Source organism: Dipodomys ordii, unplaced genomic scaffold (assembly GCF_000151885.1).
Source record: "Dipodomys ordii isolate 6190 unplaced genomic scaffold, Dord_2.0 Scaffold56, whole genome shotgun sequence".
In the NCBI taxonomy this organism is placed as follows: Eukaryota; Metazoa; Chordata; class Mammalia; order Rodentia; family Heteromyidae; genus Dipodomys; species Dipodomys ordii.
Window position 1 is genome coordinate 7,272,945 of NW_012267272.1, and position 23,145 is coordinate 7,296,089.

General features: G+C 51.1%; 1 protein-coding gene across 1 annotated transcript in view; it reads right to left on the bottom strand.

Moving 5' to 3' along the window:
* Nucleotides 1-387: 387 nt before the first annotated feature.
* Dennd2a (DENN/MADD domain containing 2A) overlaps nt 388-23,145 on the bottom strand; it is a 45,476-nt gene continuing 22,718 nt past the window's right edge. Inside the window, exons 8-18 of the mRNA XM_013021560.1 lie at nt 22,216-22,403; nt 20,576-20,685; nt 19,566-19,635; nt 16,323-16,400; nt 13,246-13,386; nt 11,680-11,828; nt 3,716-3,893; nt 2,559-2,600; nt 1,356-1,473; nt 555-800; nt 388-404 (exon numbers count right to left, since the gene is read on the bottom strand). Of these exons, the coding sequence (XP_012877014.1) occupies nt 388-404; nt 555-800; nt 1,356-1,473; nt 2,559-2,600; nt 3,716-3,893; nt 11,680-11,828; nt 13,246-13,386; nt 16,323-16,400; nt 19,566-19,635; nt 20,576-20,685; nt 22,216-22,403 (1,337 nt within the window). The remainder of the gene's footprint in view (nt 405-554; nt 801-1,355; nt 1,474-2,558; nt 2,601-3,715; nt 3,894-11,679; nt 11,829-13,245; nt 13,387-16,322; nt 16,401-19,565; nt 19,636-20,575; nt 20,686-22,215; nt 22,404-23,145) is intronic.

Here is a 23,145-nt window from a genome sequence, read left to right on the forward strand (position 1 = left end):
GTGGCTGCCCTGGCCGTCCTGGAGGAGGGCTGCGGAATACTGGACTTTGGGGACTTAAGTAGTGTAATCAGAGCTCGCCCAGGCCTGGGACCAGGTGTTCCCCAGCCTCTAAGGAGGGGCTCTGCAAAAATGCCTGCCGTACCTACCCGGCTTGTGTGAGGGATTTTAGATTCTGAGACAAGGGACAAAACGAGACTGCAGTGATTTCCCCCTGGCCTCCTCCTCATCCCGTCCTCCATCCCTAGAAGTGAGGTGGAAAGGAGGCGGGAAGTATGGCAGGGAAGGAGGAGGAGATGCAAAACCTCGAGCAGAGCAGGAGGCAGAGGCTGGTGCTGGTGAAGAGGCCAGCTGCCCAGGTGGGGCAGAGGAGCACCGATTCTCTCCGGCTCATCCATCAGCAGCTGCTAGAGAGAGAGCAGGAAAGGGGGGGGAACAGAGAGGAGGAGCAGGAGGGCAGCAGGGAGAGGTGGGAAAGACATTCTTCAGTGTCATCCTATGGCTCCAGAGGATGCTGCCATAGGTGGCTCTCTGGCCCAGCGTGGACGGATCCTCACCCTTGGCATCTTGCCGGCGCAGCTCCCGCTCCTGGATGAAGCCACGGAAGGTCTGGGTCTCCATGAACACCTCCAGGAAGCGGCGCAGGCTCTTGGAGGAGACGGCTTTGCGGAAGGCGTCCCGCTGCAGGCTCCGCTCCTCCCGCTCGCCCGGCGTCAGGAACAAGGAGTAGTGGCCCACCATCTCCACAAAGAAGCGGACAAAGGCCTCGGACACCACCGCATTCAAGGGGCTGGACGCGGGGCCTGGGCAAGGACAGGAGGGGGGGCAGTGAGGGTGAGGGCGGATGATTGGCTGGCGCTCAACAAAGCAGGGAATGACGGCAGCCACGGAAATTCCCTCGGTGGCCAACTGTGTCTTTCCCCATTTACTTATTTGGTGCAAGAACTGGGGCTTGAACTCAGAGCCTGGGCACTGTCCCTGAGCTTTTTGGTTTTGCTCAAGACTGGTGCCCTACCATTTGAGCCACAGCTTTACTTCCAGCTTTTTGGTGGTTAGAGATAATTCTCACAGATTTTCCTGTCCAAGGCTGGCTTTGAACCGTGATCCTCAGATCTCAGCCTCCTGAGTAGCTAGGATGACAGGCGTGAACCACCGGCGCCTGGCTTCTTTTCCTACCTTTATATAGATAGTATAGGGCCAAGGTGGGAGTGATGGGCAATTTTCCCCCCAATTCCTTGTTGGAATGAAGTCCAGATGAAGAGGCTGCTGCTCAGCCCCATGTTCTGGCGTTGCCCAGTGGGGATGGGCGGCGCCGCTGCAGCTGCCCCAGCCTCTCGTAGAGCAAGTGCTGCCTTTACCATAGGTGCAGTCCGGGGGCCCTCTGTCCAGGTCACAGGCCAGCTCGTTCCTCTGCTCCAGAATGTGTTCCAGGGCCACCTGAAGCTTCCGGGGCAGAATGGAATCTTCATCCTCCATCTGTAAAGCAGAAGCAGCAAGTGGGCCCCAGTGCAGGCGCTTTTGGGTAATGCCTGCATCTTGTCTAGCCTCACACACTGCTACACCACGGGGCAGGCTGATCCCATGGCATCTGTGACGCACAGGCTCATCTATGTGTATGTGTGCCTGTGTGTGTGTTGGTACTGGGGCTTGAACTCAGACCCTCACATTCTCACTTTACTTACTTTCTTTTGTCAGTCGTGGGGCTTGAACTCTGGGCTTGGGCACTGTCCCTGTGCTCTTCAGCTCAAAGCAAGCGCTCTACCACTTGAGCCACAGCACCACTTCTGGTTTTCTAATGGTTTATTGGAGATAAGAGTCTCACGGACTTTCCTGCCCAGGCTGGCTTTGAATCGTGATCCTCAGATCTCAGCCTCTTGAGTAGCTAGGATGACAGGCCTGAGCCACTGGCGCCCGGCTCACTTTACTTTCTTACTCGTACCTGGTGCTCCATGCCTCCAGTCCAGGATTTTGCTGGTGAATTGGAGATGGAATTTTGTAGACTTTCCCGCATAGGCTAGCTTCCAACTGTGATCCTTAGATCTCAGCCTCCCAAGTAGCTAGGATTACAGGCTTGAGCCGCCAGTGTCCTGGGAAAGCTAGCTTTCTGGTCTGGCTTGTGGGAAGACCTACCTGGAGGGCCTTTAGAAAAGAGAGAATGAGCCCGGTATCCGTGGCTCATGCTGTGTAATCCTAGCTACTCAGGAGGCTGAGATCTGGGGATCATGGTTCAAAGCCAGCCCAGGCAGGAAATTCTGTGAGACTCTCATCTCCAGTTAACCACCAGGAAATGGGAAGTGGTGCTGTGGCAAAAGTGGAAAAGTTCTAGCCTTGAGCTGAAGAGCACAAGGATAGCGGCCAGGCCCAGAGTTCAAGCCCCATGGCCAACCAAAAAAAAAAAAAAAAATGAATGAAAAAGGCATTGTGACAGTCTCAGCTTCTCCGTAGTGGGGCGTTGTGATAGTCTCAGCTTCTCAGTAGTGGGGCAGGAAGGAAGAGCCGGGCGCGCAGCGGTGCGCAGCGGCTGCGACAGCGCAGGCGGAGCTCCCCATCCTCTCACTCACCTGCCTGAGGAAGCGATCGTTGATGAGGTCCACCACGAGCACCTGTCAGGCAGAAAGAGGGGCGAGTGCTACCACTAGGGCTGCTGGGGATGGGTCCTGCCTTCCTCCTTCTTGGTACCCCAGGTGGCCGGAGCAGGGGGGGGTTCTGCATGTTGCAGTGTGGGAACAGGAGGGCGTCCACACTGACCCCAGCTTCTCCATCCTCAGGGGTGGAAACACAGGGAGCAGGAGATGGCGCCCTCTCCCCAGCTCCGGTGGCCATGGGGGAGGAAGCCCAGGAGCCTGGATGGCCACCCTAACCTCAGCTGGAAAAGCTTGGCCTCTGCTTGTTCCAGACCGGTGGAAGAGCCTGTTCTTGGCTGCAGGGGATTACAGGAGGCTGCACAAAGCCAGGCCTTTAGACAATTAAAGAAGCAGTATCCTGAGACAGACTGCAGATCAGTCCTTCCCTAGGACAGAGAGGTGGAAACTGTGTGTGTGTGTAGGTAGGGTCTTTTTTATTTTGTTTTGGTCACAGAGCTTGAACTCAGGGCCTGAACACTGGTCCCTGAGCTCTTTGGCTCAAGGCTAGTGCACTATCATTTTGAGCCACAGCATCACTTCCATTTTTCTGGTGGTTAATTGGAGATGAGTCTCATGGACTTTCCTGCCAGGGTTGGTTTTGAATTATGATCTTCAGATCTCAGCTTCCTGACTAGCTAGGATTACAGGTATATACCACCAGTGCCTGGCTAGATAGGGACTTTCTATTCAAACCAGGCTGACCAAAAATTTAGGATCATCCTGCCTCAATGATCTTGTAATGCTGAGTGCTGGTATTACAGGTACGTGCTAGCATGCCTGGCTTGATGGTTGTCCTTTGGGAATGATATACCAAAGGGCCTATGATAAGGACACAGTTCTGGTCCGCTGTCATTAGTCCCAGCACATTCTGGTTCTGGCTGGTTCTTCATGTGCTTTCTTCCCTCAGTGCAGGGGGGAGGGGAGGCAGGGCAGGTGGCACATTAGGGCTCTGACCTAGGTTGCCTTTCACGGGTCACCTGCAGATGCCAAAGGTCAGGGAGCCCCGGTGGGAGCGGTTACAGACCAAGTTGCAGTTCCGCTGTCCCTGGACTCCTCCGGGCCCCAAGCGAGGGAGCTGGCCGGGTGGGGCTCACCTCTTCCAGCGGCAGTTCCCTGAGCAGCGGCAGCGAGCTGGACAGCAGCCCGATGATGAAGGGCGTGGGCGAGCACACGATGTCGATCATGGCTGGCGGGAGCACAGGGATGTAGGTGTGCTGCCAGCTGAAGGGGTAGATGAGAGCCACCATGGCATGGCAGCACTTGGACAGGGTGCTGCAGCAAGAGGGGGGGGAGAGAGAGAGGGAGAGAGAGGGCGCGGTTGGGTGGGGAGAGGCCTGGGCGTCCCTGGGCTCCCAGGCAGGCGGACAGACTCAGCCCAAAGGTGTACAGGCTACCGGAAGCAAGCACAGAGTTCACCTTCTTTTCTTTTTGGTGCCAGTTCTGGGGCTTGAACTCAGGGCCTGACCACTGTCTTTGAGTTTCTCTGTTCAAGACTAGCACTTTACCACTTGAGCCACAGCTGCACATCCAGCTTTTTTCTGGTTCACTGGAGGTAAGAGTCTCGCAGACGTCCCTGCCGCGGACTCAGCCTCCTGAGTAGCTAGCACGACAGGCGGGAGGGGCCGCCTTTCACCTCGGAACACCCAGGCGGCTCCCTCCTCGGCCACACCGGAAGGGTCCCAGTTGAGGCCTGGCGAGGTTCCAGGCCTGAGTTCAGCTGCTTCCACTAGGAACCCAGGGGAAGAAGACGTGATTGGATCAGCGTTGGCGTAGAGAGCGAGTGAAGTTTCAGTAGATTACATTCACTCAGGGAACTGGAATGCAGTGAGCAAAAGCACAACTGGAACCAATTTTTTTTCCCCCTGGTGCTGCTGGAGATCTACCCAGAGTCTCAAGAACACTGGGCAAATGTTCCGCCACGGAGCTAAGCCTCAGGTCCATCTTCAGTTCTGATGGCGACAAATGATGCCATCTCAACTGGTCATCTACTGGCTCTGTAGGTCCGTGCTGCTGTCATGGGTGACTCGTTTTTACAAGGAAGGAGCATTTTTGTCTTTTTTGTTTAATGTTCAAATCGTCCGCTGCAGCTGGAGCCAAGTGTTCTCACACCTGGTTATGATTAACACCTCGTTAGGGCGGGGGGGGGGGACGGGGGACAGCATGACGACAAGGGGGCAGCCTCTCAATCCTGCGGCCCTGACCCCGTCCCTAGGCTAAAACCACTCCTGCCTGGAGCACCATGAAGAGAAAGGTCAGACTCTGCAAGAACTAATGGTAAGCAGAGGAGAAAAGAGAGGATTATTTTAAGGGTATCTGACATGTTTCTCTCTGTCATGGCTGCAAGTGCTAATGGAATTTTCCTCCCTGACTTGAGAGGGCTGGAGAAGCGCTTGTAGGGTGGAAGGTGGGAACTGGTGGTGGATTAGGAAAAAATAAAATAAAAATCAAAGCACAGCCAATGGTTCGGGGGAGGCTAACGATGAGTCTTGAGCGAGCTCCAGGCGGAGCCTCACTTAACACTGGGGATGGGAGGCAGTGGTTTTTTGGAGCTTGAACTCAAGGCCTGGGCAACGTCCCTGAGCTTTTGTGCTCAAGGCTATTTGGAGCCAAGTATCATTTCCAGCTTTTTGGCAGTTAAGTAGAAATAGAGTCTCACAGACTTTTCTGCCTGGGCTGGCTTTGAACTGTGATCCTCAGATTTCAGCCTTTTGAGTGGCTAGGATGACAGGCGCGAGCCGCCAGCGCCAAGCCCAGGCAGTATATATATATATATATATTTTTTTTTTGGGTCTGGTCATGGGGCCTGAACTCTGGGCCTGGGTGCTGTCCCTTAGCTCTTCAGCTCAAGGCTAGCACTCTACCACTTGAGCCACAGCGCCACGTCCGGCTTTTTTCTGTTTGCTTATGTGGTGCTGAGGAATCAAACCCAGGGCCTCATGCATGCAAGGCAAGCGCCACTGAGCCACCTTCCCAGCCCCCCAGGCAGTATTTTTGAGGGAAGTCCCGTGGGAGGATGGCTGGGGGGGGGGAGTGGTGGGAGGATGGCTGGGGGGGGAGTCGTGGGTGGGGGCGGAGATCACTGACGAACACAGGTGAGAAGGGTGACTTCTGAGGACTGAAGCATCTTTCTAGAACATCAGAAGCACCAGTGCTTCAGTCTGGGTGTTCCCAACCCTGTGTGCCAGGCTAGGAGCTCCTGTACCCTTCTGATCCATCTACACACCAACAAGAATCTAGCATAGAAGCCGAGCGCTGGTGGCTCACGCCTGTAATCCTAGCTACTCAGGAGGCTGAGATCTGAGGATTGAGGTGCAAACTAGCACAGGCAGGAAAGTCCTTGAGACTCTAACCTCCAACTAACCACCATAAATAAAGCTGGAAGTAAAAGTGAGACTCAAGGGTTACAGTGCTAGTTTTGAATGAAAAAGCTAAGCAAAGGGGCTGGGAAGGTGGCTCAGCGGTAGAGTGCTTGCCTTGCATGCCTGAGGCCCTGGGTTTGATGCCTCAGCACTACATAAACAGAAAAAGCCGGAAGTGGTGCTGGCCCCAGTATCAGCAGAAAAAAACATAAATAGATAAACCAATAATGGAAAGATCTGATCAGTTAATCCTGATGATCATGAAGGCAGCAGTCTATCATTTATCCTATGGTTTAAAGCACTATAAAAAGTTTCTTGAACATCCTACACCTGGCGTTATCTAATTCTTTTGTACAAACTCGTACCTGTGGCTATTATTTAGCCTTTTCTATAGGTTTAGGCAAAAATATTTGGAAGTGAAATGAGCAAATTCAAAGAAAAACCCCAAAATAAAATGTTTATCATCAGGAACAAGAAGACAGGGCTCTAAGGAAATATTTATAGGGTTGTTAAGGCAACAGAATGAACCATCACAAGAACATTCTTTTTTCTTCTATCTGTCAAACTTTGGCTTGACAGAGCCTTTAGAAACACCCAATGTCCACTCTAAAGATGAAACGAAGCACAAATGTTATTTTAAATTTGATAGATTTTTGGCTCAACTTAAAACCCTTTTATAACTTATACAGTATTTGCCACAAGTCCTTTGCCATTTCCTCTTTTCTGTGGGCAGGCTCCTTAGCGATGAGGAGTGGAGAACTGCGTTGGGGGTGGGGTGGGACAGTGCAGGGGGTGCTGAGGCCTACCCTGAGGTATCACGGGGCATGTCCAGTGCTCTTTCCAGTGGCCCCCCTAGATGGGGGCTGCAGAGCAAAATCAGGAGAACTTGTGTCTGACTTCCAGCTACCGCTAGCCAGATGGGAACTCTGAATTTGCTGAGGATGGAGCTTGGTGGAGGAGGGCAGCAGGCATGGCTTAAGCTCATGATTTCCAGCCTAGTGCCAGTGGTTCATACCTATAATCTTGGCAACTCAAAAGACTAAAATGGAGATGGAAGCATGGCTCGGATGGTAGATCATCAGGCCAATGAATGAAAGTGTTAGATATGGAGTTCAAGTCCTGGTTTGGGGGTAGAGGACGGGAGAGGGGGGAAAAGATTGAGATCTGAGGATTGAGGTTTGAAGCCAGGCCTGGCTCTGAGACTCTCTTCCTTTCCTTTCCTTCCTTCCTTGCTTCCTTTTTTGTCGATCATGGGGCCTGAATGCTGTCCCTTAGCTCTTCAGGTCAAGGCTAGCACTCTACCACTTGAGCCACAGTGCCACTTCTGGCTTTTTCTGCTTATGTGGTGCTGAAGAATCGAACACAGGGCCTCATGAATGCAAGGCAAGCATTCTACCACTGAGCTACCTTCCCAGCCCTGAGACTCTTTATTTCTACTTAATCACCAAAAACCCGGGGATGGAACTGTGGCTCAAATGGTAGAGCACTAGCCTGAGAGACAGCTCCCAGGCCCTGAGTGAAAACCCTAGAACTCTGTCTCTGTCTATCATTGTCTCTGTCTCTCACACACATACACACAGATTTTTCTTCCTAGAAATTCTGGTCCTCAAGCCCTTGTTTGCCAAAGTCTGGATGAAAACCCTTCAGATCCTTATAGCTATTCTTCCATCAAGCAGAGCAGAATGACAGGGACACAGATTGCTGCCCCAGGCCCAAGAATCAGAATTTTATGTAGCCCAGTTCCAGGAACCCCAAAGCAATCAGGCCCACGGGACTGGAGAATTTCAGAGCTGAGAGAGATTTGGGGGTCACACAGTCACATCTCACTGGAGCCTCAGCTGCAAGGTCGCCACCACGGGCGGGAAGGCGCAGAGGAGAACAAGTCCAGCCTTCCTACACCAGCCTCACTGACTGCGAGCAGTAGGGAGTCTTTTTGGTTTGTCTGTGTGTTTTCACACACAAGTTGGTCTCACTGTACATCCCAGGCTGATCTTGAACTCATGATCATCCCGACATGGCTTCCAGGGTGCTAGGGTTATAGGCAAGTACTACCATGCCTATCTTACAAAGGGGCCTTCGTGGCTTAACAAAGACCACATTTCTGTGGACAGGGCCCCACGTTTCGCCGGTCACCGACCCCCAGACCATTGCACCAGTGCCTGTGTCACTGTGTCTTTGGAATTAAGACAGTTTCCTGACTGAATCTTTGTGGCTTTCGTAGCATCTATCTGACAGGAGCGTGGGGAGCAGGAGAGTCTGTAGATCAGACTAAAATGGTTCCCTGCTCTAGATTTTCTCCCATTCCTGTCTCAGAGTTCTCTGGGCCAGACAGCGTGTGCTCCCTCCCTCCCTCCCTCCTTCCTTTTTTTACTGCCAGTAACGGGGCTTGAGTTGAGTGCTTGTATTTGCTAGGCAGGCCTTCTCTACCACTTGAGCCTGGATCTTTATTTATCCCCCATTCCCACCCACTTTCAGGTCTGCAAGGGATGACAGTAGCTAGAAAGATAATGTATGTGTAACAGAGAAAGAGCGGCTGTCTGCGGGGAAAACAAGACAGCAAAGCCCCCGAAAGTGAGCAGCACCAGGGGCCTAGGGTCTGTCAACCCCTAGGACTCAAGAATAAGAAGACCCGGGGCCAGGACGGGGAGGGAGGGACTGGGCGCCCAGCTGAGGTCCAGACATTTGGGCAGAATTTAGTCACAGCCCTGAGGTCTGCTCATTTTTCCTTTGTCCCTGGAGACAGCAGCTGCGAAGGAGAAGCTGGCCCATTGCCAGCGGTCCACCTGGAAATCTGTCCAGGGGAACAGTCACATACCTCCTATGGATTCCTCTGTGGACCATTTTCCACTGTTTTCCCATACTGCCCTGGGGGAAGACCTGCTCGTGACAGGGCCCCACCCTTTCTACCTTTTCTCTGACTGTACTTTGGCAAGATAACTAAGGGCATTTTCTGCTCTTTCTCCTAAGGGTGGGCCATTCCCTAGTTAACCAGCTCTACTCCAGCCACATACCTTCAGCCCTGAAACAAGTCTCATAGGTGCCTGGTCCAGGCTTGGCAGATTCTTGGTTTATTCTTTTGGCCTTTCACTTTATTTAAAAAAATTTTTTTTTGACAGTACTAAGGTTTGAAGTCAGGGTCTCATGCTTGCAAACATTCTACCACCTGAGCCAAACCCCAATCTTTTTGTTTTTAGTTTTTTACTTCTTCTCCAGCAGGGGTTCTCACTTTTGCCATGCCTGGGACTGTGATGCTCCTACCTCTACCTCCTGAGCAGCTAGAATTACAGGTGTGTGTCACGACACCTGCCTCCTTGTACTTTGTATTTTTCTTCCTCTTCTTTTTTTTTTTTGTCAGCCGTGGGCTTGAACGTGGGGCTTGGGCGCTGTCCCTGCACTCTTCAGCTGAAGGAAAGCACTCTACCACTTGAGCCACAGTGCCATTTCCGGTTTTCTGGTGAGTAATTGGAGATAAGAGTCTCAGGGACTTTCCTTCCCCGGGCTGGCTTTGAACCGTGATCCTCAGATCTCAGCCTCCTGAGTAGCTAGGATGACAGGCGTGAGCCACCGGCGCCCGGCTCTCCTTGTACTTTTCTTCTCTATGCCTTTCTGAAGTTATTTCCCCCCCCCCCCTCACAAAACCCAACCCTGAGAACCAAGAGCTTGGGGTCTAAGGAGGGGGCAGAGTGGGCCTTTCACAGAACCCAGACAGTTACCAGAGACCTGGCGAAATTCAATCCTGGTCACTGAAGGGTTATTACTCATCCCCAGCTTCCAAAGCCCCAATCTTGAGAACTCTGTGTCTCAATTCCCCAGCGCCCAGCATGCTTGGAGTGCTGCCCAGCGCCCTGCACCAGCTGCAGGCTGAAGAGAGTCTGCTTCCTGAGTTGATGAAAGTACACGGGGAGCACAACACTGTGGCATTTAAAAGTCGCTGGGGAACTCAGCCACGGGGGGGGGCGCCACCAAGGGGACCAGATGGTTACAGAGAGCCATGGGCTGCGTGCCACTTCTCCAGGCACCCCCCACCCCCACCCCGGCCCCACGCCATTGAATCCCACCTGGATCCATGCCATGCCTTCCATCCCTCTGCCCCTTCTCCCTCCCTCCTGTGTTCTACAGCTCAGAGTCGTATTTCCTCTCCAAACCCAGATGGTTCTCCTTCATTATGTGTCTGGCGTGTTTTCTTCCCACATGAGCTTCTCAGGTGGTCTCTGCTTCAGCCTGGTGGTGGCTCCCATGCCTTAGCCCTTCTTGAGCCCTGAGTTCTAAGAATGAGACTTGCCTGCCTGGGGTTGGCTTTGAAGTGTGATTCTCAGATCTCAGCCTCCTGAGTTAGCGACAATTACAGGCGAGAGCCACTGGTGCCTGGCTGACTCAACTGTTTGAAATGCTAGAAGTTGGGAATAAACCCAAATCCCGAATCCCTATCTGCGGATGCTGTTGTCTTCTCCCTCCTCGTCCTGCTTCCTGTACCAGGGTCTAAACCTTGTGCGAGCTTGGTTTGCTGGCTCTCAGTTGGTGCCTCTGGCCTGTTCCCCCCACCCCTGTGTATTTGGGGGACAGAGCCTGTTGGATCTCTGTTTAGGATGGGTTCAAACAATAATCCTCTAAATCTCAGCCTCCTAAGAAGCTAGGATGACAAGTGTGAGCCACCAGGGCCTGGTGCATTTTCATAAATGTGACCATGGCACGTGCTGGCATCTTACTGGGCAGTGAGTGTGTGAGGTGTGAGATTCAGGTTAACAACATGGGGAGAGGGATGCCTTGGTGAAGTTTGCTCTGTGGGGCCCGTGGCCTTTCCCTGAGCTGAGTCCTGTCCCCTCTGCCTGCCTCCCCTTTCTCTCCATGCTAGCTCAGGGAGCTCCAGCCCAGATTCTGGGGGTGATGCACTCCCCTTGCTGCCCACCCCACCCCGCCTCCTTGCCCCTGCACCGGTGGCTCCATTTACCTGCAACGTGCAACATACTTTTTTTTGTCAGACGTGGGGCTTGAACTCTGGGCTTGGGCGCTGTCCCTGGGCTCTTCAGCTCAAGGTGAGCGCTCTACCGCTTGAGCCACAGCGCCACTTCCTGAATAGCTAAGATTACAGGCAGGCGTGAGCCACCAGTGAGTGCCCTCTTTACTTAGTCTCATGCTTAGTGACAGTCAGAACTCACTTTCCCTGGGGATGAGTACCCTCCGTCAATCTCTTTTTTTTTTAATTTGTGTTTGTTTTTTGCTGGTCATGGGCCTGGGTGCTGTGCCTCGGCTCTTCAGCTCAAGGCTAGCGTTCTACCACTTGAGCCACAACGCCACTTCCAGCTTTTTCTGCTAATGTGGTGCTGAGGAATCGAACCCAGGGCCTCATGCATGCAAGGCAAGCACTCTACCACTGAGCCACCTTCCCAGCCTCCCTCCATCCATCTCACATGGTACTAGGTAGTCCTTTTACTTCCCAGGCACCCCGCTTGGCTGAGAACTTTGGGGGACAGCTGTGTATTTATGTCTCCTGAATATAACAGAGTGCCTCGTGCACAGCAGAACCCATGGGGACCTGGCTAAGTACCTGAGAAGTGGCTGGTGCCTGGAAGTTCAGGCCTACCTCACAGTCCACGATGGGCGGGCCTTACACCTGCCTCAGCTGTCACTCACGCCTGCCCGAGGGACTCACCTGCTGTACCCAGGACCACTCACATGCTTACACAGCAGTAGCCAAGTACCTGAGCTTGTCGGCGATGAAGATGACCCTCCTTTCCAGCAGCAGGGAGGCAAAAACACAGACCAGGTGGCGGATGCTGAGGGAGGAGAAGAGAGACTCAAAGTCCACGTGTTCGAGCCGGGAGTCCAGTGGGCGGCACAGCTCAATCACCTGTCAGGGAACAGGGGTAGCCATGAGGAGAAGATCAACCCTTGGCAGGCCTGGCCCACGTGGCACAGTTCCTGGGGCTCTGAGGTCCTCAGCAGGGGACATGTGACCCCACTGGAGGGGAGGGGAAGAGGTAGGAAAGAAGACAGAGGGAGCAGGAGTGGGGAGCAGAAGGCGCGGAGGCTGGGAAGTGGGTGTATTTGGAAGGAAGCAAATGCCTGATGCTTGATGGGAGACATCTGGCTAGCAGGAAGGGAAGAGGCCGGCGGACCCAGCACAGGTGGCTGGTGCCTGCACCCCTGCAGGGACAGTTCTAAGATGAAAATAACTATCTCCTGGGGGGGGGGTCTACCTGCCAGAACTCCTGAGCAGATGCAAGCAGCCCTTCCAAGGCTCTTCTTCTAGAAGTCCAGCCTCCCACCTCATTCAAATCACTTCCCCGCCCCCCTCTCTCCTTCCTTCCTTCCCTCCCTCCTGCCCTTTCTTTCTGTGTGTGCTGGTCCTGAGGCCTGAACTCAGGACCTATATGGTGTCCCTGAACCTTTTTGTGCTCAAGGCTAGTGCTTTACCACTTGAGCCACTGCTCTACTTCTGACTTTTGGGTAATTGGAGATGAGTCACAAATTTTCCTTCCTGGGCTCAGCCTCCTAAGTAGCTAAGATTACACGTGTGAGCCACTGGCGCCCAGCTTTGAAATATATATTTTCTGCGGTATCTTTTCAGCTTTTATGTACAGTGTGCACACATCTTCCTTTTTTTTTTTTTTTTTTTTTTCATGGGGCTTGAACTCTAGACCTGGGCACTGTCCCTGAGCTCTTCAGCTCAAGGCTAGCACTCTACCACTTGAGCCAGAGCACCACTTCTGGTTTTCTGGTGGTTAATTGCAGATACGAGTCTCATGGGGCTGGGAAGGTGGCTCAGTGGTAGAGCACTTGCCTTGCATGCCTGAGGCCCTGGGTTCGATTCCTCAGCACCACATAAGCAAAAAGAAAAAAGCTGGAAGTGGCGCTGTGGCTCAAGTGGTAGAGCGCTAGCCTTGAGCTGAAGAGCTGAGGGACAGCGCCCAGGCCCAGAGTTCAGACCCCACAATCGGACCCCCCCCAAAAAAAAAAGTCTCATGACTTTCCTGCCCGGGCTGGCTTTGAACCATGATCCTCAGATCTCAGCCTCCTTAGTACTAGCATTACAGGCTTGAGCCACTGGTTCCTGGCTCCAGGAGACGCATCTCTACTTGGCCACCCAAAAGCCAGACATCAAGTGGTAGAGTGCCAGCCTTGAGTGAAAAAGATAAGGGACAGTGCCTGGGCCTTAACTTCAAGTTCTGGACTCACCCAAGGAGCAGGGTGAATTTGATGGGCCCTGAGAATCAGGCTATCACTGCTGGGACTTGACTCCCTGGGGAAGGAGTCGGGCGGCTTACCTCAGTCCCTGAGCCTGGTAAGAAGTTCTTGACGAGGATGGTTTTGCCCAGGGCTGGGAAAGGCGCTTCCATGACACTCCTCATGAGGGGCTGCACCAGGGCCGGGGAGATGCCGCGTCTCTTTTCCACCTCGTCCAAGATCTGCAAAGGTGACACCAGGAGCTCGGCTGAGCCACCCTCCGTCAGCCAAGGGCAAGCAGTATGCCACCCTCCTTCTGGGCCATTCCTGGAGGCATGAAATTCATGGAGGCAGAGGTGGGGTGGAGGCAGAGGTGGGGTGGAGGCAGAGGTGGGGTGGAGGCAGAGGTGGGGTGGAGGCTGTGAGCGCGCATGTCTAGTGGGTGGAGGCCTCCGGTGTGGGGATAAACCTTCTGCACATGGGTTCTGTGATGCTGTCCGGCGGTGAACATGCTGCATGCCTCTAAACTAGTTAAAATGATCAATTTTACAGCATCGATATTTTATACCAGAGGAAGAAAAAGAAAATAATATGACAAAAGGTAAAAAGAAGCCCAGATGCTAGAGGCTTACATCTGTAATTCTAGCTACACAGGAGGCTGAAATAAGAAGAGCAGCAGAAAGTTTGGGAAGTAAAGGCTCACGTGGGGGAGTGCCGGCCTCGAGTAAAAACGCTGAGCAAGAGTGCAAGAGGCCTGCAGGTCAAGCCCCAGTCCTGGCACAAAAAGAAGGAAAAGAAAAGATAAAAAAGAATTGCAGGGGAAATTAGGAGAAAAATAAAGCCTGCCTAGGGAAGCAAGGAGGCAGATACCAGATGGAGAGAATGACTCAGCGTGATGGCGGGCCAGCTGTGGGTTCTAGCCTGACTTTCACACTTGGGTTTGCCCTCATGGCCTCTGTCATGGAGAAAACACGCATGTGCCAGCTCACTGCGAATGAGGAATGCACAGGCCGGACCCTGGCTCAGGCCTGCAGCCTTAAGCAGAGACTGCTAGCGTGTCCACCCCCCCATTTTGGTTTGACTGCCTCCATCTTAGGTCCTCTGCTCTTTCCCCGAAATTGGGTGACCAAGTCAAGTCTGGCCATAATTGTTAGCCTCCACCCCATTCCTGAAACTACAGGTATCTCTAGCCTCTGGCTGTATCACTGGAATGTTGCTCGCTCAGGTCTGTCCAGCTGTGGAGGACCTCCTGCTTTTAGCAAAAATTCCTGCCTCAGCCTCCCTGGCACTATATAACTAAAGCTCCTTCTCCAGGACAGGCTGCCGCTCCCCATCCCAAGACAGCTAGCCTGTCAGCCCCTTGCGGACATTAAAAACTCCTTTCTCTGTACGGGGCTGTGTGTCCTCGTGGTTCTCTGGGATGATGCTTTCAGAGACCAGACAACTGAGGTCAGCCAAGCCGGGACTACTTTAAACACCTGTGAGCCCAGACCTCTGAGCCACACCTGGCCCACCTGCACACCTGGGGGGCTGCTTTGGGTTGTTACACAGCATTGTAGGAGCAAGAATAATGGCTACTCCCGAGAACTGCTCTTCTGTTTCATGACTCCTTTCTGTTCTAAAATATGATTTGCCATTGGGCCATCCTCCTCCCATAGGAGGAATACAGGGATCAGGGGGCTGGAGCTCTGGTTCTGAACAACTGTGGTGGAGGGGTCTCTGTTAGACACATTAAGCTCCTCAAATACAGCCTTGATCAGAAAGCTACCCGGGACATATGGGGTCAGCCCCAGCTTAGAACGTCAGCGCGCGCACGTGCGTGCGTGCGGGCGTGCATGTGTGTGTGTGTCCAGGGGCACTGCCTCCTGGAGGGCTGCTTTACTCCAGGCATTCTCCCACCAAACTTGCCCATAGCCAAGTCCACCTTCAACCAAGCCCATGCTAAACTGGCCTGAGCAGTGACATGCACTTTTGCAGACCTTGGAACCAACCAACCAATGCTATGATTACCACTGAAGTGAGGAGGGTGGACAGGACGTAGATTTTTTTTTTTTTTCTGGCGCTCTTATGAAGTTCTGATTTATATTTATCCACAGTAGATGTGGGGAATCTACTCAGGGCCGTACAGTTGTTCCTGAGCTTTATTCACTCAAGGCTGGTGCTCTACCACTCTATATCCACTTCTGGGTTTTTCTTTTCTGGTTAACTGGAGCTGTGAGTCTCACAGACTTTGAACTGTGACCCTCAGATCTCAGACTCCTGAGTAGCTAGGATTATAGACAGGCATGAGCCACTGATCCCCACTTGGGATTTTTTGTTGTTGTTGTTGGTTGTGGGGCCTGAACTTTGGGCCTGGGCGCTGTCCCTTAGCTCTTCAGCTCAAGGCTAGCACTTTACCACTTGAGCCACAGTGCCACTTCCGGCCTTTTCTGCTTATGTGGTGCTGATGAATCAAATCCAGGGCCTCATGCATGCAAGGCAAGCATTCTACAACTGAGCCACCTTCCAGCCCCTTGGGAATTTATTTATTTATATTTTTTTTGGTCGGTTGTGGGGCTTGGACTCTGGGCTTGGGTGCTGTCCCTGCGCTCTTCAGCTCAAGGCAAGTGCTCTACCACTTGAGCCACAGCACTACCTCCGGTTTTCTATTGGAGATAAGAGTCTCAGGGACTTTCCTGCCCAGGCTGGCTTTGAACTGAGATCCTCAGATCTCAGCCTCCTGAGTAGTTAGGATTACAGGCGTGAGCCACCAGCTCCTGGCTGGGAATTTTTTTAAATGGTACTAGGACTTGAACTCAGGGCCTGAGCTCTGTTCTTTAGCTTTTTTGCTCAAGGCTGGTACTTTATCACTTGAGTCACAGCTCCAATCCATTTTTTTGTTTTGTTTTGTTTTTTTGCTGGTTAATTAGAGAAAAGAGTCTCATGGACTTGTCTGCCTTTTTTTTCGTGGGGCTTGAACTCTGGGCCTGGGCGCTGTCTTTGAGCTCTTCAGATCAAGGCCAGTGCTCTGCCACTTGAGCCACAGCGCTATTTCCGGCTTTTTCTGCTTATGTGATGCTGAGGAATCGAACCCAAGGCCTCATGCATGCAAAGCAAAACACTCTACCACTGAGCCACCTTCCCAGCCCCTTGTCCACTTTTCTTTCCCCCATCCCTTTCTCCCGGCCCAAATTCTCACCTTTGAAAAGAGGCTGAAGCAGCCCAGCCGGCTCACGATGCAGTAAACTTCAGGAAGGCGTTTCCCTCTACCCCCAGGCTTTTGGGAGAGAAACACAAATGCAATGTGAATGCTAACAGCCTCAGTGAAGGAAAGAGCTGGCAAGCTTTTCGTTTCTCTTTCCCTTTCTTTTCAGGCAGGATTCCAATATGTAGCCCAGGATGGCCTTGAATTCTCAATCTTCCTGCCTTGGCCTCTTGAGTGCTGGGATTACAACCATGTACCACCATGCTTAGCTCCAAATGCTTTTGAGTCTATAACAGATATTTCCATACACCATAGCTTTTTAAAACCCTATATGGTAAATACTTAGAAATACTCCAGTTTTATAGTTGGAAAGCACATCTTCTCCTGAAGGGCCCAAATTAAGGTAATTACATACCTAGCTGTGCCATTAGCTGATTAGCCCATGTTACTGTAGGTCATTCTAAGGAGCTATTCTGAGATCAAATGCTTATTACAATGATGATTCCAAATGAGAAATCATGCAGAAGGTCTTTTTGGAAACTTATTTTTTAACTAGTCTTCAAATGAAAATCCAAAATCATTCTCAAAACTTTCAAGTTACTTGAAAATCCTAACTTAAAAGTATCCTGGCCAGGCACTGGTGGCTCATGCCTGTAAGCCTAGCTACTCTGGAGGCTGAGATCTGAAGACTGTAGTTCAAAGCCAGCCTGGGCAGAAAAGTCCCTGTGAGACTCTTATCTCCAATTAACTATCAGAAAACTGGATGTGGTGCTGTGGCTCAAGTGGTAGAGTGCTAGCCTTGAGCTGAAGAGCTGAGGGACAGCGCCCAGGGCCAGAGTTCAAGCCCCATGACAGACAAAAAAAAAAAAAAAGTATCTTGGTTCAAAGCCAGCCCGAGCAGAAAAGTGTTCATCTATATCTTCAATTAACCAGTAAAATGGTAAAATGCTGGACTAAAGTATGACTCAAGTGGTAAAGTGTCAGTTGAATAAAAAAAGCTGAACGAGAACTCTGAGTTCAAGCCACAGTATTGACACACACATTTAAAAATATAGTATTGAAAAAGCCGGGCACCAGAAGCTCACGCCTGTAATCCTAGCTACTCAGGAGGCTGAGATCTAAGGATCTCGGTTCAAAGCCAGCCCAAGCAGGAAAGTCCGTGAGACTATCTTCAATAAACCACTAGAAAACCAGAAGTGGCACTGTAGCTCAAGTGATAGAGTGCTTGCCTTGAGTTGAAGAGCACAGGGACAGAGCCCAAGCCCAGAGTTCAAGCCCCACGACTGACCAAAAAAAAAAAAATAGTATTGATTTCTCATGTTTTCTATCTTATTTTCATAATTCAAACTCTCAGTAGAAAAAGATTTGTTATCTCTAAAGATTTGCCAGTGATTGTGGCTAAAAAAAATGTAGGTTCTAGTTGGGTACTAATGGCTCATGTCTGTAATTCTAGCAACTCAGGAGGCTGAGATCTGAGGATTGTGGTTTGAAGCCAGCCTGGGCAGGAAAGTACATGAGACCCCCAGATCTCAATTTCATTTGACACAGTAAGGGACATCTAAGGAGAAGGTGGCCAGTTGGCAGGAAAATTTAAGATGTGAGTCTCAGTTGGTGACTAAGTAACGTGGAATCTTTGAGAGCCAGATGATGTTGAGCTGATAGTGGATGGGTAATCTGATCAGATGGGTCAGAACAGAACCTAACAACCTTGTGAACACCAACACAGAGAGGACAAGCCTTCCCTCCCTATAGAACAAAAGCCACTGTGCCATGAATTCTAGGACCTCAAAACTGCTTTTCTTCCCATCAGCTGCCTTTTTGGTGATTAACTGGAGTTAAGTCTCATGGAATTTCCTGTCTGGGCTGGCTTTGAACCATGATCTCAGATGTCAACCTCCTGAGTAGCTAGGATTATAGGGATGAGCCATCAGTGACTAGCTTTGTTTTTCCTTTTTTTTGGGGGGGGGCCAGTCGTGGGGCCTGAACTCAGGGCCTGGGCGCTGTCTCTCAGCTCTTCAGCTCAAGGCTAGCGCTCTACCACTTGAGCCACAGCACCACTTCCGGCTTTTTTCTTTTTGCTTATGTGGGGCTGAGGAATCAAACCCAGGGCCTCACGCATGCAAGGCAAGTGCTCTACCACTGAGCCACCTTCCCAGCCCTGTTTTTACTTTTTTTGAAGTAAGCTTCACAATATTGTCCATGCTGGCCTCAAACTGCTGATCTGCTGGCTTCAGCCTCCCAAGTAACTAGGATTATAGAGATATATTGATTGTATTGATTGCTATGCCTGACTTTCTCTACATATATATTGATTATAGAGATATACACACAGAAATGTATATGCTGTGTGTGTATACAGACACACATACATATACTAAGAGAATCTGTGCGTGTATGCGTGTGTGTGCGTGCATGCGCATGTGTATGCTGGTCCTGAGGTTTAGGCACTGTCCCTGAGCTTTTTCTTCTCAAGGGTAGTGCTCTATCACTTGAGCCACAGTTACATGTCCAGCTTTTTGGTAGTTAATTGTTGGTATGTCAACTTCTGGAGTAGCTAGGATTATAGACATGAGTCACTAGCACTTGACACTTTTGCTGTTTTTTTTTTTTTTGGTGTTGGGGCTTGAACTCTGGGCCTGGGCTCTGTCCTTGAGCTCTTTAGCTCAAGGCTAGTGCTCTAGCATTTTGAGTTACAGAGCTACTTTTGGTTTTCTGCGAGTTAATTGGAGATAAGAGTCTCACAGATACTTCCCTGTCCAGGCTGGCTTTGAACCGTGATCCTCAGATCTCAGCCTCCTGAGTAGCTATTACAGGCATGAGCCATAAGCGCCCGTCTCTCTGGTGCATTTCTTTTTCTTTTTTTTTTTTTTGATCGGTTGTGGGGCTTGAACTCTGGGCCTGGGCGCTGTCCCTCAGCTCTTCAGCTCAAGGCGAGTGCTCTACCGCTTGAACTACAGCACCACTTCCGGTTTTCTGGTGGTTTATTGGAGATAGGAGTCTCAAGGTCTCTCCTGCCCGGGCTGGCTTTGAACAGCGATCCTCAGATCTCAGCCTCCTGAGTAGCTAGGATTACAGGCGTGAGCCACCAGCGCCCGGCTTCTCTGGTGCATTTCTAACTATATTAGCCAACCTGCTACACTGGCTATTTTGTTTTTGTGCCACATGGTCTCAAGGGATTAGGAAGCTAGATTTTGTTCTTTATGAGCTCTGACTGATGGAGAAGCAGACAGTACTAACCAGCAGTCTTCGGCAATATCCAAATCTTCGGCTCCCATCTTCTCCAGTTAAGACAAATGAGAATGTTTCACTGTGGTTGGAAAAACACAAAGTCATTACAAAGCTAAACAAATCCAACGGCCCATCTCTACTGTCAATGTAAGACTGCCGGGGGAATTCCACAGGACCTGGTGTTCCTAAAAGAGCATATGTAGCCTGCTGAGGTCAGTCAAAGGTTGAATTCAACGTGGGGTAATAGGAATGCAAACTGAGCCCAGTATTTCAAGATCACTGGGTGAGGATGGATGATGGGCAACATTTCCCTAACTTTTCCCAGACTAAGAAGTGCCTTAGTGAAGCTTATGAAGCACACACTCTCAGACCGAGCAGCACGCTTCATAAATCTGCCTAACCAGGAAAAAGTTGTTTTTTGTTTGTTCATTTGTTTTTTTTGTGGTCGTGGGGCTTGAACTCTGGGCCTGGGTGCTGTCCCTCGGCTCTTCAAGGCTAGCATTCTACCCTTGGGCCATAGTGCCACTTCCGGTTTTCTGGTGGTTAATTGGAGATAAGAGTCTCCTGGATGGTTGTGAAGGTGGCTCAGTGGTAGAGTGCTTGCCTTGCATGCATGAGCCCTGGGTTTGATACGTCAGCACCACATAAGCAGAAAAAGCCAGAAACCCCTAGGCTGGGGCCCATCATGACTGACTGGTTAATGCAAGGGCTGACTTGTGGAGTCTGCCCACTACGATTCCCGCCCCCTATCCCCCCCCCCCGTCTTTTTTTCCAGTCCTGGATCTTGAACTCAGAGCCTAGCTACTATCCCTGAACAACTTTTGCTTAAGACTACCATTCTACCACTTGAGCTACAGTGCTACTTCTGTGTTTTGGTTTTGTTTTCCTGTTTATGTGGTCCTAAGGAATTGAACCCAGGACTTCATACATGCTAGGCAAGCACTCTACCAGTAAGCCACATTCTCAGCCCATGACCATCCCTTTGTCTGTGGGTGGGAAGGGGAGATGCCAGCCCATACCTGGTAAACTGCTGGACAGGACTCCAGTCCTTAGCGTCTGGGAAACAGAACTGAGGAATAGCCTTGAGCTGGTCCTCAGCCTCTCTCACGAACTTGAAAGACCTTTCCAACTGGAGGGAGAAGGTGAGAGAAGATTAGAGAACAAACCCCGGCATGAGATGGTGAGGCAGAGTTTGGCAAAGATTATGTTTCCCTCTTTCCACAGCTGTGACTTTCTCTGCAGCCTCCTTCCTTGGGAGGATTTGGGGTTTGGTCTGTGGAGCCTTTCCTCCCAGGGCAGATGTGACTAACAGTCAGGACCAAAAAAACCCAACCCAACCACCACCACCACTATATATTTCAGGGCAATATTCTCTATGCTTAGTGTTCTGAAATATAACTCTTCCATTCTGTCACCAGGGAGGCTTTTGGATCTAGAGGACTGGGGTTCCCAGCTGGTCTTCCCATCTCTGGGCCCAGAGAAACTCATCGTGAATACAGACAGGAAAATCATGTTTCACTAGAATCCCACTAATATGGAAGTCACTGAGTGTGTGATATGAAGGGACCTAGACTTTATGCAGACTCTTATTCCACAGAAAAGGAAATATGTCTTGCTGTGTGTTATTTGTCCTGATCATACAGCTAGTGTTAGATGTGGAAGGAAAATTACTGAAATCTCTGATGTCTTTTTCTTCCTTTTCCCTCCTTTGTCCTTCCCTCCCTCCTTCCTTCATTTTCCTCCCTCCTTCCTTCCTTCTCTCTTTTCCTTCCTTCCTGACCATGACTTGAACTCAGGGCTTCTAGATCTCACTTGGCTTTTCCACTCACAACTGGTGTTCTACTGCTTGAGGCATACCTCCACTTCTGGCTTCTTGAGGATTTGTCTGTCTGGGCTGGCTTTGAACTGTGGTTCTCAGATCTCAGCTTCCCAGATGAGATTGATCATGCTAAGAGCCTGGTTGAACTAAAGTCCAGTTTCAAGATTATATAGAGTCAAGGATTTGCTTATTTTGTGTATGAAGAGGAATATGAGGAGAGCATCCAGAGGGGCAGAACAGACTGATCTGATGGTTTTCAATCTTAAAAAACTACCTCTAAACCCAGGTGTTGGTGACTCATGCCTATAATCCTAGCTACTCAAGAGACTGAGAACTGAGGATCGTGGCTCAGAGGCAGTTTGGGCAGAAAAATCCCCATGAGATTCTAATCTTCCATTAACCACTCAAAAACTGGAAATGGAGCTGTGGCTCAAAGCCTTGAGCAAAAGAGCTCTGGGAGAGCACCCAGGCCTAGAGTTCAAGTCCAAGACCAAAAAACCAAAACCAAAACCACAACAACAAAAAAGAAACTGCCTTTAGTCAGGGGCTGGTGGCTCACACCTATAATCTTAGCTATTTAGGAGACTGAGATTTGAGGATCCAGATTTGAAGCCAGCCTTGGCAGAAAAGGCTGAGATATCTCCAATTAACCAGCAAAATGCCAGAAGTAGAGGTGTCTCAAGTGGTACAGCGCCAGCCAGCCCTGAATGGAAAAGCCAAATGAGTTCAAACCCCAGTATTAGTACACAAAAACAACCAACACAAGGAAAAGCTGCCTCTTGTGTATGACCCCCCCCACCCCGCCCCTGGCAGCCGGCAGGAGCCAGGGGTCCCCCTTACCTTTAGGGGGAACTGCTGGGTGAGCTCAGGCACATAGGCAGCCCCCGCCTGCTTCCTGTGCAGGGACACCACCACGAAGTACTCGAACAGCTCCCTCTCCTGGTACTCCAGGAGCTCTCTGGCGGGAGGTGGGTACCGAGGGGCCTGCTTCAGACGGGACTTCACGTTCACCAGGCGCTGGCTGTGAGCTGGGGAAGACAGAGACAGACCAGGGACTGACACGGTTCTGCTGCTGCTGTGGAACTGCACAGCGCCATCCAGGTTACGTAATCCCCACTCCAGGGCTTGTCTCTCATCTCCAGGGTATTTCCACAGCTCACAAATTAGTAGAAGATTCTTGGCTTGGGACCATGGCCAAACTCCTGGGAGGAGCACCCCCTCAGGCTTGCGTGGGGGACCTGGGGCGGCAGGAGCCACAGATTTGTGGTCTGGCCTCCAGGCCAAAGGCCGATCAAGGCCTCACCTCCACTGGTCTTTGGGGGTGGGCACCTGGGCTCCTCCCCTCACTCATTCAAGCTGTCTTTCAGTCTGTGAGGCAACAAAATCCAGAGCACACAGCTTTTGGGATGGAACTTTGTAAACATCCATGTGACTCAACTGGCAGAGCTCTGGCTAATGGGGAGCTCGGGTTCGCCTCCCTCCCATCCTTCTACAGTGGTGGTAGGCTTGTTTGGCGCTAGGGGTGGCCTAGGGAGCAACGTGGCAGGGTCACTGAGCAGCCAATTCCGAGGTCTGAGAAATCGCATCAAACTCACGAGTTTAGATTGGAATTGCTGAAGGTTAATTGGCCCCAAGAGGGGCCAATGATTTCAACAAGTTCATCTGACGGGTGAGCAGCCGGAGGTCCTGAGGTCTGAAGAGATTGCCTTTAAGAGGCGTGGGAACAGGGTGGCTACAGCAATTGGACAGTTACACTCTGTGTATGTGTGT